Below are 17,850 nucleotides of genomic sequence, written 5' to 3' on the forward strand. Positions count from 1 at the left end.
CCCTCGTCGCTGAAGGCGGTGTTATCTTTACATTGTTTACAGCGCGGCGCAGTTAAAAAGTAGAAAGACGCAAAGCCGATTTCCTCATCTCTTCTACTATCAAGTAGTGGCAATTTTAAAAAGTTACAATGTGACAGTTTACGCGACAGTCACGTGGACGAATAAATAAAACTTCTCAGTCAGAACGCACCTGGCGGCGGACGGCTCAGCGCTGGAGTCCAGAAAGGAGGGCTGGGAGAGGGCGACGCGGGGCGCACTTCTATGGGATAGATCGGCTTGTTTGTATTTATTTCTTTTCAATATCGGCAAAATAACTCTCACACAAATAACAATTCGTAAAGACGATATGAAAATGACATCCACAAACGAAGTGATCAGTTCCTGTATTATAATATGTTCCGTGGTCATACGTAATTTCCGTTTCGCGTGGTCATACGTTAATTACCGTTTCAAACGCGAACAGAATTTTATATAGATAGAGAAAATAATTGTGTGTATATATTTATATATATATATATATATAGATAGCATACAGTGTCACTGAATAAAAAGTGAATACATAAAGAAATAAGCAACAAAAAGATTTCATGCTGTCATTATTTATTTATTGGCGATAATGTGTAGGGCTACGTCACCATGCATCTGTAAAAGAAAAAAAAAAGTTTAAATATTATTTCCATGCTGGTGAGAAGTGCACAGCCAAAAAAATAACATTTACATTTTCCCCATGTATCGATATTTTGTATCTATACGTTTTATCTGAAATATTCCTCCATACGCACTCTTTCTGGAGATATGCATAGAAAAGACACAAGCACCAGGCTTCAAACAGTAGCAGTCCTGTTCAGCAACCAAACGTGAGTTAACAGCAAATATCCCGAGTTCCAGAGTCAACCTCCAAGGCAAAGTAAAGTACAGTGTTGCACGCTTAATTGCAATATCATAAAAGTAACTTCTGGAACACTAACTTTTGTCATCAGTTGCAAAATAAAACCTATTTGCGGAATGCATCATCACTAAACTGCCTTGGGTAATCGGTGTTAAAACGGGGGTTCTGCCACAAGTACACACGACTACAGTGCATCCGAGAAATGGAAAAGCATGCACAAGGGAGATTATTCAAATATGGTATTTCAACTTTTTGTGACGCGATGAAGTGTAGGGCGGTGGCTTGACAAGACGGATGCTACGGAGACGCCTAATTTACCGACGAGTAACAGTAGCGGTATTCTGTGTCCCATGCGGCTGGGTTTCCAACTTTCCTGTTGGAAGAAGAAAATGAAGAGCGGCTTAAAACGCCTGCTGTTCTCTAAGCGTCACACGTCTAAGCTCTCATTTTGAACAATCATTTATCTGATCGTTAACTTTTAGTCCGTTTTTTATTCGTAGTAAACCCGCCCATGAAAAGAGTCAGCAGCAATTTAAACATCGTCACGGCGACAGAAACCTACAATTGTCCGCTTTTCCTACTCTGTGCAAGAGAGAAGGGGGAAGAGAGGTTGGGCGCATGCGCTGATATCACGTTGCCGCACCCAGCACACGCCGAATCACCTGGATTGGGACGTGAGTGAAGCGGGAGACATCATAGCACCAAACTGAATTAGTGGGGGTTTTGTTTTTATTTCACTTTGGGTGTAGTGACAATCCTGCGACAAACCCCCAAGTTTTCCTAGTAAATTGAACCACCTGCTTGCAGGGCTGGATACAGATTAAAGTCATCCCCAGGACCACTCTGTGTGAGAAGTGCTATTAATTTGACACCACCCAAAAACGCACCCCTAAAGAATAAAGCGACGTCATGTGCTGATCGCTGAACATTGAGGAGGTTGTATAAAAAAATAAGAACAACGGGTTTAAGAGGGTTATGTTTCGAGATTTTATCGATTGATATGACACGTCAAAGAAAAGATAAGCAATGAGATGCGAAATGCTTGCAAATATCAATCAGGACAGGTGTGGCAACGTGAAGCGGAACTGCGACTCATTTACCTGTTTGAAATCTGAAGCGAACATCTTTTGTCGGTCTCTGTGAAGGACATCGAGGCTGAGGCTGTGAGGTGACACCTGAAAAGCAATGAGCTGCCTCCGAGTCTACAGGTAACTTTTTTCTTTCTTTCTTTCTTTTTTTGTTTTTATATCTCCGGATTTCAGAATTCAACAATCTGATTTCAGTTGTTACGAACCAACTCAGATTGTGTTAACTGGCATCCACAGTTTTGTAGATATTTTGTCCTTTGTTCTTTTGGCTTTGTTTGCCGATCGGTACTTTTCTATTCTCGTGACGCACGGTTCAAAATCGGACAATCTACCCCTACCCAAATCCTAAACATAACCTCACAAACCGGGTAGCAACAGTAAACTGGGCTCTAATCTTAATAAAAGAACCCTCCGGAACCGAACCCTAATATTAAAATTAATCTCTAAAATTCTAAGGCTGCAGGCACCGGGCGCTTTAATTTGCGTCACGATAAAAGTTTCTTTTATTATTATTATTATTATTATTTTTATTATTTGTCAGTTTACTTCCAAGAAACTCGGTCAGCTTGTTCATTTGGCACCAACTTTTTAATTGAAAATATTGTGTGATGGGGCGGCACGGTGGCGCAGTAGGTGGCGCTGCTGCCTCGCAATTAGGAGACCCGGGCCCTCCCTGCGTGGAGTTTGCTTGTTCTCCCCGTGTCTGCGTGGGTTTCCTCCCACAGTCCAAAGACATACAGGTTAGGTGCATTGGCAATCCTCAATTGTCCCTAATCTGGGTGTGTGCCCTGTGGTGGGCTGGTGCCCTGCCCGGGGTTTGTTTCCTGCCTTGCACCCTGTGTTGGCTGGGATTGGCTCCAGCAGACCCCCGTGACCCTGTGGTTGGGATATAGCGGGTTGGATAATGGATGGATATTGTGTAATGATTTTAAAGCAGCCGATACGGAGTAGCAATACAGGGAATTACATTTACATCACAACGTAGTGTAGTGAGTTGTCAACTTCTAGTTGTGACAGATTTAATTAATTGAAATTTCTGTCTGTCTGTCTATCTATCTACTATATAGTGCCTTTCAGCAATGCAGCTTACACCATTCCATGTAATGCATGTCCAGCAGTATACGTGGGACAAACATCTAAAACACGCATACATATGTGAATTTCCCCTTGGGATTAATAAAGTATCTATCTATCTATCTGTCTGTCTATCTATCATACACAGCGATGCCACCAGAAAGAAACACAGTCTCTGATTTACACACATTCAATTTCCACCGGACAGACGTTTAACTGGGACACTGTGAAAGTAGTAAGAGTGCCACCTGGCCGAATCGTTGCTCGCTAAGGAAAATGCCATTAACAGACACTTGGACTTGAACCCAGAATATAAAGGCTTAAAAAGAACATCTAAATAATAAAAAATAATTTATGGCCAACATCTTCCAAAGCTCACCTAATATCTCTCGCTATCTATCTTTTTATTGCAGTGTATGGATTTCAGGTAATGGTTAAACATTCACTGCTATTGTAGTGTGCTTAAGGGAAAAAAAATTGCTATAAAGTTATACTGTAGAACTAAAATATTGTCACCTTTTATACAGTGAAATTCTGGCAGCTTTTTATTTCACTGTAAATTTTACCACCATATGTATATAATTACATAATATACTAGCTGTCTCCCATGGCTCTCCCCACGTATCAGTGATTCAGGACAGTGAGGACGGCCCTGCTCGGCTCCCCACTCTTCCCGCTCCCCTCGGTCCGCAGTCTCTGTCTTGGATTAGCACGAGTATATATCGCTCCTGCAAGCAAACTATGATTCTTAGTGCAATGAGAGAAGTCGCCAAATCACCCGGAATATTGAAGCAAATTATAGAAAAAAACCCGATCTAAACCCGTTAAATAGTTCTCTAGTGAAAATGACAGACAGGCAGACTTTGGACTGTATATACTGTATTTAGAGTTGTGCTATAAGGAGTTTCACACTTTGTGAAGTCATCATTAAACAGAAGGACATTCGTTTTCCTGCAGGCATAATAATGTCTGATATTCTGGCGCATCGTGCTGGCACTGCCACCTCACAACAAGGAGGCCAGTTTTCAAGCCCCAGGTGCCCTCCTGGCATGGAGTTTGCATGTTCTCCCCGTGTACTCATGAAGCTCCTCTCACAGTCCGATGATGTACAGTTTCGGAGGACTGATGGTGCGAAGTTGGCCCCTTTGTGTTCACTAGGGATTGTACTTGCTGAATGCCCACTGCTTGCTGAGATAGGCTATAACTTCTCCATGAATAGAGCCAGACTGGGTAGCTTATTCAGGCCGGAAATCCCCAAGTCTAACCCCGGCCACGCAATATACAGTACATAAGTTTTCTTGTGCCGGCACAGGCTCAAAAAAAAACCCAACAAACGCCATTTTGCCTTGTAATTCTTAACAACGAGGAGGCAGTAGTTTCAGCTTTTACGCACACATTTCACTCTTAAATATTAATTTCAAGACAACCTCTGAGAAAGCGTGGAACACTTCACAAATAAATGAACCATGTAGTTCTATAATATTTATATCAAAACAAATGTGCAAAAAGCACTGAACCATAAAATGTAGTTGTTAAGTGGAATCCCCAGTGCAGAGATTATGTCTGCAGTTTCCACTGGGAGACCTGAATTTCCACAACCGAGCCGTCGCCAGTTATTGGATGGTGATGCCGAATGCTCTTTCACAAAGTTTGAAGTGTTGGTCAAAAAAAAAGACCACTTTGAATTTCTTCAAAAGTGTCTCCGTGCCACAAAATTCTGCCAAGCATTTTTAAAGAATGCACTTAGTAAATAAAAAAAAAAAAATGAAACATTTCATGGTAGCCTATTACTCTGTGATCATAACGCTAAGGTTTAACTGTCGGAGCGCGAGAGACACACTTTACAAGTATTAAAATGAAGTAAAAAAACATGACCCGCTCACGAACACACGTATCAGGAAATAAAGAACAACAGGTCCGTTTAAAAACAGAATCATTCCACTCGCGTTTCCTTAATGAAAAAAATTAAATAAAACATTTCGTATAACCGATTCAGTCAGCCTCTCATCCTAGCGCTAAGGTTTAAATGTCGGAGCGCGAGAGACGCACTTTAAAAAAAAAAAAAGTTACAATAAAGTAAAATACCCATTCATGAACAAACTTATGAGATAAAGAACGCCAGGTACATTTGAAAACACAAATCATTCCACTCACATACGTGTTTAATTAATAAAAAAAATTAAATAAAGCATTTCGTGTAGCTGATTAAGGGACAAATGAACAAAAAAAAAGTTAAAAATGTGACCATACGCTACACCTCATTAAAATTTGAAACAAAAATATCATCTCATTTTAGCGCTCCTGTTTAACCGTCAGAGCGCGCGCACTCTAAAAACTGCTGTTTTGAGCCAACAAAAAAAAATTAACGCAACGCTCTGCATCCAGCTTTTTAAGTTACTACAACGTCTGGTTAAAATTACGTAGAACCAACCCACAACATTGAGTAACTGGAAAAGGTTTTTCCTTCAGATCTTAAATTGCTTTTAAGCACCATCAGCTTAAAAAAAATATAGGGTTGATGTCACATAATTAAAGTTAGCAGGCAATTAGCTAAACCACATCTTGATAGTTCAAGAGCAACAACAAAACGCAGCCTAGTGATATTCCAATATGACTGTTCACCAGTAATGCACTACGCTGGGCTTTAGCTTGAATGTGTTGACTGCTGTTTAGTACCTGGCGAGCTCACTCTTGGGAGGTTAACAGATAATTCAACCTTAAACTAGGGAGGCATCCATCCAAAATATTCAGTATCAGTTGCTGGGTCACTCAAATGGCATTGCCACAGCAAGGACCGGTGATCTGCTTCTATGTGGAGAACCACTAAACTCAGCAGGACTGAAAACACTTTGCAATTAACTGTCTAAAGCATGCCAAGCAAATGTTGACTTTTAAATAAGTTTTAAATAAGAGTGTACAATCTCACCTGTGTTGCATCAAATAAAGCAGGCCATCGGTCAATGATGTCTTTAATTGCAGGGGCCTGCAAAGAGAGAAGGTTTTGCCCATTTTCTCTGCAACCACAACACAATTATCCCTCTTCATCACTTCATATAAGAGGTTCACTCTTTCCTTCTCCAAACTTCCACTTGTTTCACCTTTGAGGATAAGGTGGTAGATAATTTACTTTTTGTTTTTTTAACATTTTACAAGGGGGGCGTCGAATAAATGAACAAGACATCAAAATTGTCTTTCAAATTTAAATTTGCAAGCATATAATCATAATGAATGCATTATAACTAAAATTTAAAATAAAACATTTCTAAGGCATAGATCTAATGACTAATATGTGACTGCTTTAAAGTACACAGCCTGTCCAGGTTTGGTTTGATATTCGAGATACGACACTCTGAGCTCCTTTTGAAGTTTGTTTCTATGACGAGCGCCACTGCTGCTGCTTTTATAGTCGCGTATTTTCAATCCAGAAAGTTCGAGACGTATCGGTGTCTGTCGCGAACATTCGGGTAACAGTAGCTCAGGTGATAATACGGCGCGACTGCATCACCTTGGCAGTGTAGCCAATACCACCAAATTGAGTGAAATAATTTACTGCGTATTGGGTTATTTTCGTGATACAACTAACAGCGGCATAATTTTTGTCGAAAATACGTTCGTCTTGCGCAGATTGACTTCATCGGTGTCCTCGTTTACGAGATTTTTAAAAATGAAAACATATTTAATCTTTTCTTTACATAAAATAAATTAAATAAGAGTAAATAATTTATTCATTGTTTTGGGGATTTGAATTACTACCAAAAAACGCACAAGGATATTTAACAGTCATTAAGGCACTTTAAAAAAAAAAATTGCAAATATTTCATCGAAGTTAGCCGAACACATGCAAATCTTAGGGAACTAAAAATGATAGGACACCGCACGAGTATCAAACCTTTTGTTAGTTGTATCACGGGTTATTCTTATCTATTTTATATTATGCAGGGGGCTCAGATTTATTCCAGGTAGAAAAGAGGGGGGGCTGGCGCATAATACGAAAGTTTGAGAACCGCTGTCTTAGAGCAAAGTAAATTATTAACTTGAAATGGCTCCTCTATTACTTAGCTTTTACCTGCTCATCTGCCTAAGGTTAGTTAGACAGCCATTACATTAGCCTGCCTGACTCCGTAGCTTAACCTCCACAGACGTAAAGTAACGTTAGTCCTGTCAGCATTACGCAAATAATAATGAAGGATTACTGAGGGAGGAATTAAGTACTATTCACATTTGACAGCAATTAAAATATCTCCTATATCACTCACCGTAGTTGTTTGTTTCACTAGCAGTATGGCGTTACGATCTTGTCACAGCATGAGGGAGGAGCTTCTTGCCCACTCATGAAACGGAGAAATTAAGTAGCCATAACATTATATTAGGTTAGACGAACTTGAATATTGCTTTTCAATAAATGAAAAAAGGAATTTGAGTTTAGATTACTTTCAAGTCTAAACTAAAGTATGTACTAATAAAATTCTTTCACGTCAACACACTAAATCATGTTTTCAAATTAAAATGTTTAATAAAATCATTGAACTTGAATTTTTAACCTAATATAATGCATTTGGTTAAGTGGTGGTTAGAGGTCCCTTGAATTGCGAGACGCACGCGAGTTCAGAACTTGACATGAACAAAAACAAGAAACCCTCAAACGTTTGACCGAAAGGATTTGTGCCCACCACAGAGGAATAACGCCTGCTCGTTTTCCAGTATAATAACAATATATCATTTCACCGTTAGATAGATATGAAGTTATCTATCTATCTATCTATCTATCTATCTATCTATCTATCTATCTATCTATCTATCTATCTGGTTGCTGTGAATGCCAGGCAGCAGACCACCGAGAAAGCCCCCACTGGTTGTAAACGTCAATCTGCCTGTGACCCTTCTCTGGACAGGTTGGCTTAGAAAATGGACTGATGGATTGTTATTTGATTAGGAGAATTTTTTTTTTTTGTTTTTTTTTTGGTATGTCTTATTTATCTATCTATCTATCTATTCATTCTGTGGCATTGTGTTGCAGCAGTTCAAGTCCTGGGTGCTCATGGCATTTGCACATTCTCTCTGGGTGCTTATGGTTTTCTTTCCAAGGTCCAAAGACATGCCGGTCCAATGAATTGATTGGCCAGGAGTTGGTTCCACAATGTTTGTTTTTGCCCTGTGGTGGGCTGGCGCCCAGTCGAGGGAACATTCCTACCTTGAGCTTGATGCGTAGGCCTGCTCTGCTTAACTCTTTGAGGGCTGACTATTTTTCCAAAATAACTCTGAAAAGCACACAATGCAGTGAGTTCACCGAGAAATCAACATAAAACATCTGTTGCTACATACTGTGGTTGCTGTTGGCGCCTGTTTGGCATCTCTGGCACATGCAGGGAATCGAGGTCAAATCGACAAAGCTACTTAACTTTCCTTCAAGCAAACAGAGTTGAAATACAACATAAAGGGCAAGTTTTGTTGCAGTTTACAGCTGATTACCGTCCTCTACCCCCGAATTTCGACAAAAGTCAACATCAGCCCTGAAAGAGTTAAGCAGGCTCAAAAAATGGATGGATATTTTTGTGTGTGTCAGAATTCTTATTATTTTTTGCTTGTAATGTATTTATTATTGGGCAGCACCCGGCCTCAGTATTAGCGCTGCCGCCTTACAGTAAAGGAGGCTCTGCTGTTCCCTGCATGGACTTTGTTTGTTCTCTCCATGTCTCAGTGGGTTTCCTCTCATGGTCCTGAGAGACCAACAGGTTGGCTGAATGGCCATTGCTTATTTGGCCTATATGTGTGTGTGTGTGTGTGTGTGCGCACGCTCACCTCAGAAAGGACTGGCACTCTGTCCAAGTGTTGTTCCTGCCTTGCACCCTATGATTGCTGAGAAAGACTCCAGCTGTCCACGAGACCCTGTTCATGAGAAGTGGGAGAGAAAACTGCAGAATGGATTGTTGATTTGGGATTAATAAAGTATCTATCTATCTATGACAGGGTGAGCCAAAATGAAGTAGCACGTTTCTCAACGTCATTGAGCGAGGTAGAGGCAGCCGAGTGGGTTGGGGTTGGGGGGATCCTTTGATAGACGATCCCTTGTAGTTTTCAGTTGGCCACATGCCTTGGTCTGGTGCGCACTGTGCTTTCGCTGTCGAAGTGTTCCTCAAAATCAACAAATCCATCATCACCACGCAACACGCCTTCCGAACGCACTTCAGCATTCCTCCTGACAGTGACGTCCCAAATCAGAAAACAATTCTAAATTAAGAAGGACAGGTGCAGCATTGAACAGAAAATCTCCAGGCCGTCCTCGGATCGTACAAACGCCTGTAAACATCCAAGCTAAGGACATTTATTTGCAGTCTCCTTGATGTTCAGCGCACTTCGGCATTTCCAACACGTCTCTGATTTTGCATGAGGACCTTAATTTCCATCTATGCAAAATGATGTCAGTGGAGGAACTTGCTGAGAGAGACTGGAAGAGCCATAGAGAGAGTTGTGTGCCAACATTCTGCAAACCGTTCATCGAGATGTAATCGTCATGTGCAGTGACGAGGCTCATTTCCATTCGAATGGTTGCGTAAATAAGCATAACTTTTGCTATTGGGCTGAAACCAACCCTCGTGAACTTCATCAGAGACGCCTGCACAGTAAGCACGTATGTTACAGTTGGGTGCACTGTTGCACAATTTGGCATTGTAGGCCCTTAGTTTTTTGAGGAGGGGGGAGCAACGGTCGCCGTCACTTCAGAATGTGACATTCAAATGCCAGAGAACTGGAAGAAATGGATGTGGTGGATACCTGGAGCATACGACGTGCGTGGAGATCCATGCAAGTTTTATGGGAGATGTTTCCAGGAAAGCTGATCTCCCAGCGTGGAGACTTTGGGTGGCCTTCACGTTCGCCTGATCTTGCTCCGTGCGATTTCTGTCTCAAGTTGAAGGTCTACACACACCAACCTCAAAAACCTTGAAGCCCTCAAGGACGCCATTCGCCACAAAATCACCAGCTATTCCCCTTGAAATGGCCGAATGAGTCATGCAAGCATTCAGAAATCATCTCGAAGTGTGTATCGCTAATGATGGCCACCACCTTGAAGACATTGTGAAAAAAAATCTATTTTGTATACCCTTCCTTGTGTTATCTTCTTCATCTTCTTTCGGCTGCTCCCGTTAGGGGTCGCCACAGCGGATCATCTTCTACCATATCTTTCAGCCCTTTACATCTTGCTTTGTCAACCCCAGCACCTGCATGTCCTCTTTCAACAACAACAACATTTATTTCTATAGCACATTTTCATACAAACAGTAGCTCAAAGCGCTTTACATAATGAAGAATAGAAAAATAAAAGACACAGTAAGAAAATAAAATAAGTCAACATTAACATAGAATAAGAGTAGGGTCCAATGGCCAGGGGGGACAGAAAAAACAAAAAAACTCCAGACGGCTGGAGAAAAAAATAAAATCTGTAGGGATTCCAGACCACGAGACCACCCAGTCCCCTCTGGGCATTCTACCGAACATAAATGAAACAGTCCTCTTTGGATTTAGGGTTCTCACGGAAAGACTTGAAAATGATGGTCACGTAGACTTCTGCCTTTTAATCAATCCATCATTGTTGGAGCATCATGATGCACCACATCCATAAACCTTCTCTTAGGCCTTCCTCTTCTCCTCTTCCCTGGCAGCTCAATCCTTAGTACCTTTCTTCCAGTATACCCCTCATCTCTCCTCTGCTCATGTCCAAACCAACACACTGTCGCCTCTCTGACTTTGAGCTGACCCTCTAATGTCCTCATTTCTAATCCTGTCCATCCTCTTCACACCCAATGCAAATCGTAGCATCTTTAACTCTGCCACCTCCAGCTCTGTCTCCTGTGCCACCGTCTCCAGCCCATATAACACAGCTGGTCTCACTACCGTCCTGTAGACCTTCCCTGTCACTCTTGCTGATACCCGTCTGTCTCAAATCACTCCTGACACTCTTCTCCACCCACTCCACCTGCCTGCACTCTCTTCTTCACTTCTCTTCCTCAATCTCCATTACTCTGTACTGTTGATCCCAAGTATTTAAAGTCATCAAAAAGTATTTAAACTTATTCTTGTAGAATAAATGTTTGAAATGTGGCACTTCTTTTTGGCTCACCCTGCATTGTAATTTCAAATACAAGTCCGTCTTGTGTCTTAGTAAGGTCTTGTGTTTAAACTCCACAACCAGCAATTTGCAACCAAACCCACCAACTTCAATGTCAGCAGACACGTAATTTGTTGTTGTTTCAATACAAACAGACGTAGAGATCTGAAATAAGATTACGGCTTTGTCTGCGGTACGTAATAATGAGGTGCCAGGTTGTTTTGGAAACTTCGGCATCTGACAACCACATCCTTGTATCATTGAGTAAGAGTATTTCCATTCCCAGCCCCACATGCCTTTGAACAGTAGGAACAAAAAACTTTAAACCAGTAGATTTATTTTACCCCCATATGATGAAGATTTTTTTGAGGTTATGGAAACTGATTTATGGTGGCTTCTGTCTGAAAAGCTGGCACACCTGTAGGACGCCATACACCACAAAAGCAAACTTCACTTCTCCACCAGACAATGTGTAATAACTTCTTTAAACCTTGAATTCTTTTCAAAATATAGAAGTAACTGGAATAACATGTTTGCTCTTGGTTGTCATCTTACTGATGCAAATTCTGTGGTATTATTTGATTGTGACTTCTTTTGGTTTAATGATTGCCATTTTTATTGTAGGGTTTGGATTTCAGGTAATGGTTAAACATTCACTGCTATTGTAATGTGCTGTAAAGGAAAAACGTTTTTTGCAATAAAGTTATACTGTACAGTAGAACTATAAATGTTATCACCTTTTTTACGGTGAAATTCTAGCAGCTGTTTTTTACAATCTTTTTTATATACAGTATATATAAATATAATTACATAACGTACTAGCTGTCCCCCATGGTTCTGCCCACATAGCAGTTAAGCAGGACACAACCACATCCTTGTATCACTGAGTAAGAGGGTATCCATTGCCAGCAATGCAGGAACGAGGAAGAACTTCCCAGGGCTGTAATTTATAATGTTATGCTAGTAATGTTTTTCTATGTGCCTTATCCTGTATACTTTTTTTTATAAAAAGCACATTGAACATATAATTTGGAATTTAAGACCTGACGGGAGTGTTTTTTACATTGGGGGAAAAAAACAGAAACCCCTTCTGGAAAAAAAAGGGTTAGGTGGGTTCCAATACATGGGAATCCATTTTAGGGCAATGAGTCTCAATCTCTGTCCCGGAACCTTTTATTGGCTGCCCCCAAGTTTCTCTTATGGAATCAGAATCACATTTATTGGCCAAGTCTACTCACGTACAAGGCATCTGACTTTTTTTTTTTTCCGTGACTCTCCAGAAATTATTACAGGACAGGATTATGGTGTGGAACTAAATCAGCAGCCCCTGCTGTCAAATGGACTCCCTCAGCTGTCGCAGGACGCACATCTGCTGCTAGGCCATTTTTGTGCTGGTCTTCCATTTCCAGTTCCTTGTGATTGTGGAGCCCAGAAACATGAAGGCTTCCACAACTGATACAATATTGTGACGTGCGCAGAGGGGAATTAATGTTTATGGGGTCTTAGGTCATTGCCATATGCCAGAATGTTCTGACTGAGGCGGTACGTTGGCGCAGTGGTAGTGCAGCTGCCTCGCCATAAAGAGACCCGGGTTCACTTCTCTGGTCTTCCCTGCGTGGAGTCTGCATGTCCTCCCCGTGTCTGCATGGGTTTCCTCCCACAGTCCAAAGACATGCAGGTTAGGTCCCGAGTGAGTGAGTGAGTGTGTGTGTGCCCTGCGGTGGGCTGGCGCCCTACACAGGGTTTGTTCCTGCCTTGCGCCCTGCACTGGCTGGGATTGGCTATAATGGATGGTTGTTCTGACTGGATTGAAGGATCAGCTTCTCAGCCCCTCTTCTGAGTGTCGCATACTCCTTACTTTCCTCGGCTTTGTTGTCTCTTCCCTAATTCTGCATTCAGAATAGTCCTGCAGTCAGACAAAATGTAATGTATATACCCTGCAAATTTTTAAAATCGGAAATTTAATTTTACACTTTTAGAGGGTATATCTCGGGATCTACCAGTAACTAACACCAGTATGGTGTTGTGTCAACTCTGGTAAGTGTTGACATGTAACACTTACTGTATCTCTGCATTCTTAACAGTGAATTGGAGTTTAAGTCACCTCAATGACACAGTCAACCTTTATGAAAGGACAAGCGTCTGTGATAGATTATTAATCCCCAAGGGGAAATTCACATACAGTACTCCAGTAGCAGCATACTGATAAGAACAATAATAAAGAGTGAGAACAATGCAGTGCAAGTTAAAAAATGGAAGGAGGAGAGTACGAGGCAGATATAACAGTCTATAATCTTGTGTGGTGTTAAAGTTTACCCCCACCAGGTGGAATTAAAGAGTCGCATAGTGTGGTGGAGGAACGATCTGCTCTGACATTCCGACAGACGGCACATCACAGACCTTTGTAGGAATGTGTTGCATTTGTCATTCCAACAGATGGTGAATCACAAACAATTCGCACTGCTTTCCAATAATATCAACCTGCAGAGCTGCACGTCACCACAGGTCTGTGCCAGAAGTTTTGGGGCAGGAGTTAAAGTTAGGGGTTTGTACGGTTTGCCAGAACTATAAACGGTTAAGATTAGGGGTTAGTGTTGTTAGGGTTTAGTGTGGTTTGTGTGTCTATCAATTTGATTTGTGCCAATCTATAAACTTCTTTCACCAAACTGCTGGAGATGTGTGGTGACGACAATTCCATCCTAAAACTTGTGGTCAAAAATTGCTGGCGTAGACCTGTGGTGACGTATGGTGCTGTGGCTCTGCAGGTGGAGGGATCCCCCTGCTTTTATGAATTCCATAACAAATGGCATATAACAGAGGCATGTGCATTGCATTTTTCATTCCAACAGACGGAACATCACAAACATTTTTAAAACTGTATTTTTTTTACTACAAATGTTTGTGATGTACCATCTGTTGGAATGAAAAACACATTGCATTTTATTACAACATGCATTTCAAAATGCATCCCAATAGATGGCGCACTGCAAATGTTAACGCTGATGTCTGTGTTGATAAATTTCAACCCATCTTGTAGATGGGTAGCACAGCTAGAGGTGATATATAAGGTTTACAGCTTCACCTCTTTGGGACATCTTTCTATGAGAAAAGTCTGGATGAGAACGGGCTATCCAACCCAAAAAAGCTTGCCAGTCTTGTCCAATTAATTCTTCCAAAATAACATTAAGCCAAGTTTTGAAAGTCCTGAAAGTCCTCCTGTCTACCGCACTGCTTACTCCATGTGTCTGTGGTTCTCTGTGTGAAGGAAAACTTCCTAATGTTTGTGTGAAATTCACCCTTAAGTCTTCAACGGTGTCCATGTGTTCTTGATGACCTCATCTTAAAGTCACCATCTCGATCCACTGCATTAATTCCCTTCATCATTTTAAACACTTCACTCAGGTCTCCTCTTCATCTTTTTCTTTAACTGTAAAGGCTCAGCTCTTTTAATCTTCCCTCATAACTCATCCCCTGCAGACCTCAATCAGTCCAGCTGCTCTTCTCTGGACCTTCTCTTGTGCTGTTATGTCCTTTTTGTAGCCTGGAGACCCAAACTGCACTCAGTTCTCCAGATGAGGCCTCACCAGTATGTTATAAAGCTTGAGCAGAACCTCATGTGACTTGTACTCCACACATCAAGGCGCTATATAACCTGACATTCTGTTAGCCTTCTTACTGACTTCTGAACACTGTCTTGCAGGTAATAGCGCCGAGTCCAGTGCGACTCCTAAATTCTTCTCATGAGGTGGACTCTTGATTTTCAGACCTCCCATTGTATATTCAAATGTAACATTTTTAGCTCCTATATGTAATACTTTACATTTACTTAAAAATAAACTCCCTTGACTTGTACTCCACTCATCATGGCGCTATACTGTATAACCTAACATCCTATTAGATATTATGATCACTTCTGTCCTCTTCCTACACATAGTGGCCTGGTCACTGTCTGTGACTCCCTGGTCCGTCTCAATGGAGACCCAAACTGCACCCAGGACTCCAGATGAGGCCTCACCAGTGTGTTTGAGCAGAACCTCCTGTGACTTGTACTCCACACGTCAAGGCGCTATATAACGTGACATTCTGTTAGCCTTCTTACTGACTTCTGAACACTGTCTGCCAGTGCATAGTGTCGCGTCCACTACAACTCCTAAATTCTTCTCGTAAGGTGAACTTTAGGGTTGCAAAAATGACAGTCGACTCTGGATGGATTGATGGGTCTATCATGGGATGCCCCGTTTGAAGTTCATTCTCTCATGTGTCAATCCTGCCAGGATAGGCTCTGCTGCCCAACCACCCTGGATTAGATTATGTTGGTTTAAGAGTGTTTGATTGATGATCTGTTTGTCATTTCTTTTTTAGCTGTATAGGCAGAGTTGCCTGTAACATTGTCTAATCACTGCTTGCAACATTTTAGTGTGGTATGTTTTATTTATTCAACTATGTATTCATTTATTCCTTTTTATGTTTACAACAGATTAGAGTTCAGTTGTGGGGGTGTCACAGTTGGACCACACGTCCTCTAAAATGTCCCCAATTTAACCTCTTCATTTGTCAACAGAGACCGTACTGAGATTATTATCGTAAATTCCCCTTGGTATTAATAAACTATCCTATCTATCTATCTATCTATCTATCTATCTATCTATCTATCTATCTATCTATCTATCTATCTATCTATCTATCTATCTATCTATCTATCTATCTATCTATCTATCTATCTATCTATACAACAATCAGATAGGGGAGCGGGTACAACATTCTATTCACTCATAAACCTTAATCATAAATTTCCTGAAACGTGCTTAAAGCTGAAGCAAAGCAATCAAATATCAGTGAGGCATTTACGCCAAATGCAACCTAGATGGATAGCAGAACTTCTCAATGTGCCTAGTGGTCCAGTGAAGGCCTTCCTACGTTACGCAGTGAGATGATCGCCGTTCCCTGCAGTGGCTGGGGTAGAAACCTAACCCTAACCCTAATCTATATACATCAGACTTCCAATATGACTCGGAGTCCTGCCACGTGCAAAAGTTTGCTGATGACACTGCTATTGTGGGCTGCATCAGGAGTGGGCAGGAGGAGGAGTACAGGAAGTTAATCAAAGACTTTGTTAAATGGTGCGACTCAAACCACTTACACCTTAACACCAGCAAGACCAAGGAGCTGGTGGTGGATTTTAGGAGGCCCAGGCCCCTCATGGACCCCATGATCATCAGAGGTGACTGTGTGCAGAGGGTGCAGACCTATAAATATCTGGGAGTGCAGCTGGATGACAAATTGGACTGGACTGCCAATACTGATGCTCTATGTAAGAAAGGTCAGAGCAGACTATACTTTCTGAGAAGGTTGGCATCCTTCAACATCTGCAGTAAGATGCTGCAGATGTTCTACCAGACGGTTGTGGCGAGTGCCCTCTTCTACGCAGTGGTGTGCTGGGGTGGCAGCATAAAGATGAAAGACGCCTCACGCCTGGACAAACTTGTTAAGAAGGCAGGCTCTATTGTAGGCACGGAGCTGGACAGTTTAACATCTGTGGCAGAGTGATGGGCACTAAGCAAACTCCTGTCAATCATGAAGAATCCACTGCATCCACTGAACAGGATCATCTCCAGGCAGAGGAATAGCTTTAGTGACAGACTTTTGTCACTGTCTTGCTCCACTGACAGACTGAGGAGATCGTTCCTCCTCCACACTATGCGACTCTTCAATTCCACCCAGGGGAGTAAATGCTAATTTTAATTTTATTTTTATTTTTTTCATTTTAAATTACTATTTAATTTAATATTGTTTCTTTGTATCCGTATACTGCTGCTGGATTATGTGAATTTCCCCTTGGGATTAATAAAGTATCTATCTAATCTAATCTAATCTATCTGTTTGCTCTGGTATTGGTGTCTTTATTGTACTTCTCTATGCCATTTTAGGCCCAATGAGGCGTCAAGAGGAGGGGCCGCCACCCTGGAATAATCCAGTCCAGGTCCAAAATTGTGTCAATTCTTCCATTAGTCAATGTTTTATCTGTGACAAGAGTGCCCCAGGGCATACCTCATGCTTTTACACCTTTGACCGACGCTAACCTCAAACATTCCTCTTTACCGGTTCTAGCTGGTCTTACAATACAGCAAATCTTATAACCGAGTAAATTTCACAAGAATGACATCTGATTGGATGAATGACTTCTGAACGCTTCAGAATCACTTCTAGTATTTTAGACTCGCTGGCACGAGAAAGCCCCCACTTAAAATATACAGTTCATTGAGGTTTTTGGGGGGGTTCCCCCTATTAAGAACCAAAAAAAAAACACATTATATTGTGCAAAAAATGACATTCTTATGTTAAAGAGTAAACCAATAGGTGTCTTCAGAAAAAATGCTCCGAAGGGCTTGAAGTTGTGCAGGCCACAGCTGATCTCTAATGGGATATAAATCGGTGTGGTTCACAAAAGTTTGAATAATGGGAATTGGTTATATAACCACGTGGAGTGTTGTTTCATGCTATTTTAAGGTTGCTAATCGCAACTAGGGTGGCACGGTGATGCACTGGGTAGCATTGCTGCCTCGCAGTTAGTACACCCGGGTTCGCTTCCCGGGTCCTCCCTGCTTGGATTTCCTCCGTGTACTCCGGTTTCCTCCCACAATCCAAAGACCTGCAGGTTAAGTGCATTGGCGATCCTAAATTGTCCCTGGTGTGTG

The 17,850-nt window shown here is 41.5% G+C and overlaps 1 protein-coding gene and 1 long non-coding RNA gene across 2 annotated transcripts in view; one reads left to right on the forward strand and one right to left on the reverse strand.

The window, feature by feature from the left end:
* Positions 1-585: 585 nt before the first annotated feature.
* Positions 586-7,355, reverse strand: LOC120517259. The gene is made up of 3 exons (XR_005631003.1): positions 7,308-7,355; positions 5,978-6,149; positions 586-642 (listed from the first exon to the last, which is right to left on the reverse strand). It is a non-coding gene; the product is annotated as an uncharacterized LOC120517259 (long non-coding RNA).
* Positions 1,057-17,850, forward strand: part of LOC120517257 (beta-1,4 N-acetylgalactosaminyltransferase 2-like) — a 77,247-nt gene continuing 60,453 nt past the window's right edge. The window contains exon 1 of the mRNA XM_039739458.1: positions 1,057-2,097. Coding sequence (XP_039595392.1) covers positions 2,075-2,097 — 23 coding nt within the window. The 5' untranslated portion in view covers positions 1,057-2,074. The remainder of the gene's footprint in view (positions 2,098-17,850) is intronic.

Source organism: Polypterus senegalus, chromosome 17 (genome assembly GCF_016835505.1).
Source record: "Polypterus senegalus isolate Bchr_013 chromosome 17, ASM1683550v1, whole genome shotgun sequence".
Taxonomy (NCBI): Eukaryota; Metazoa; Chordata; class Cladistia; order Polypteriformes; family Polypteridae; genus Polypterus; species Polypterus senegalus.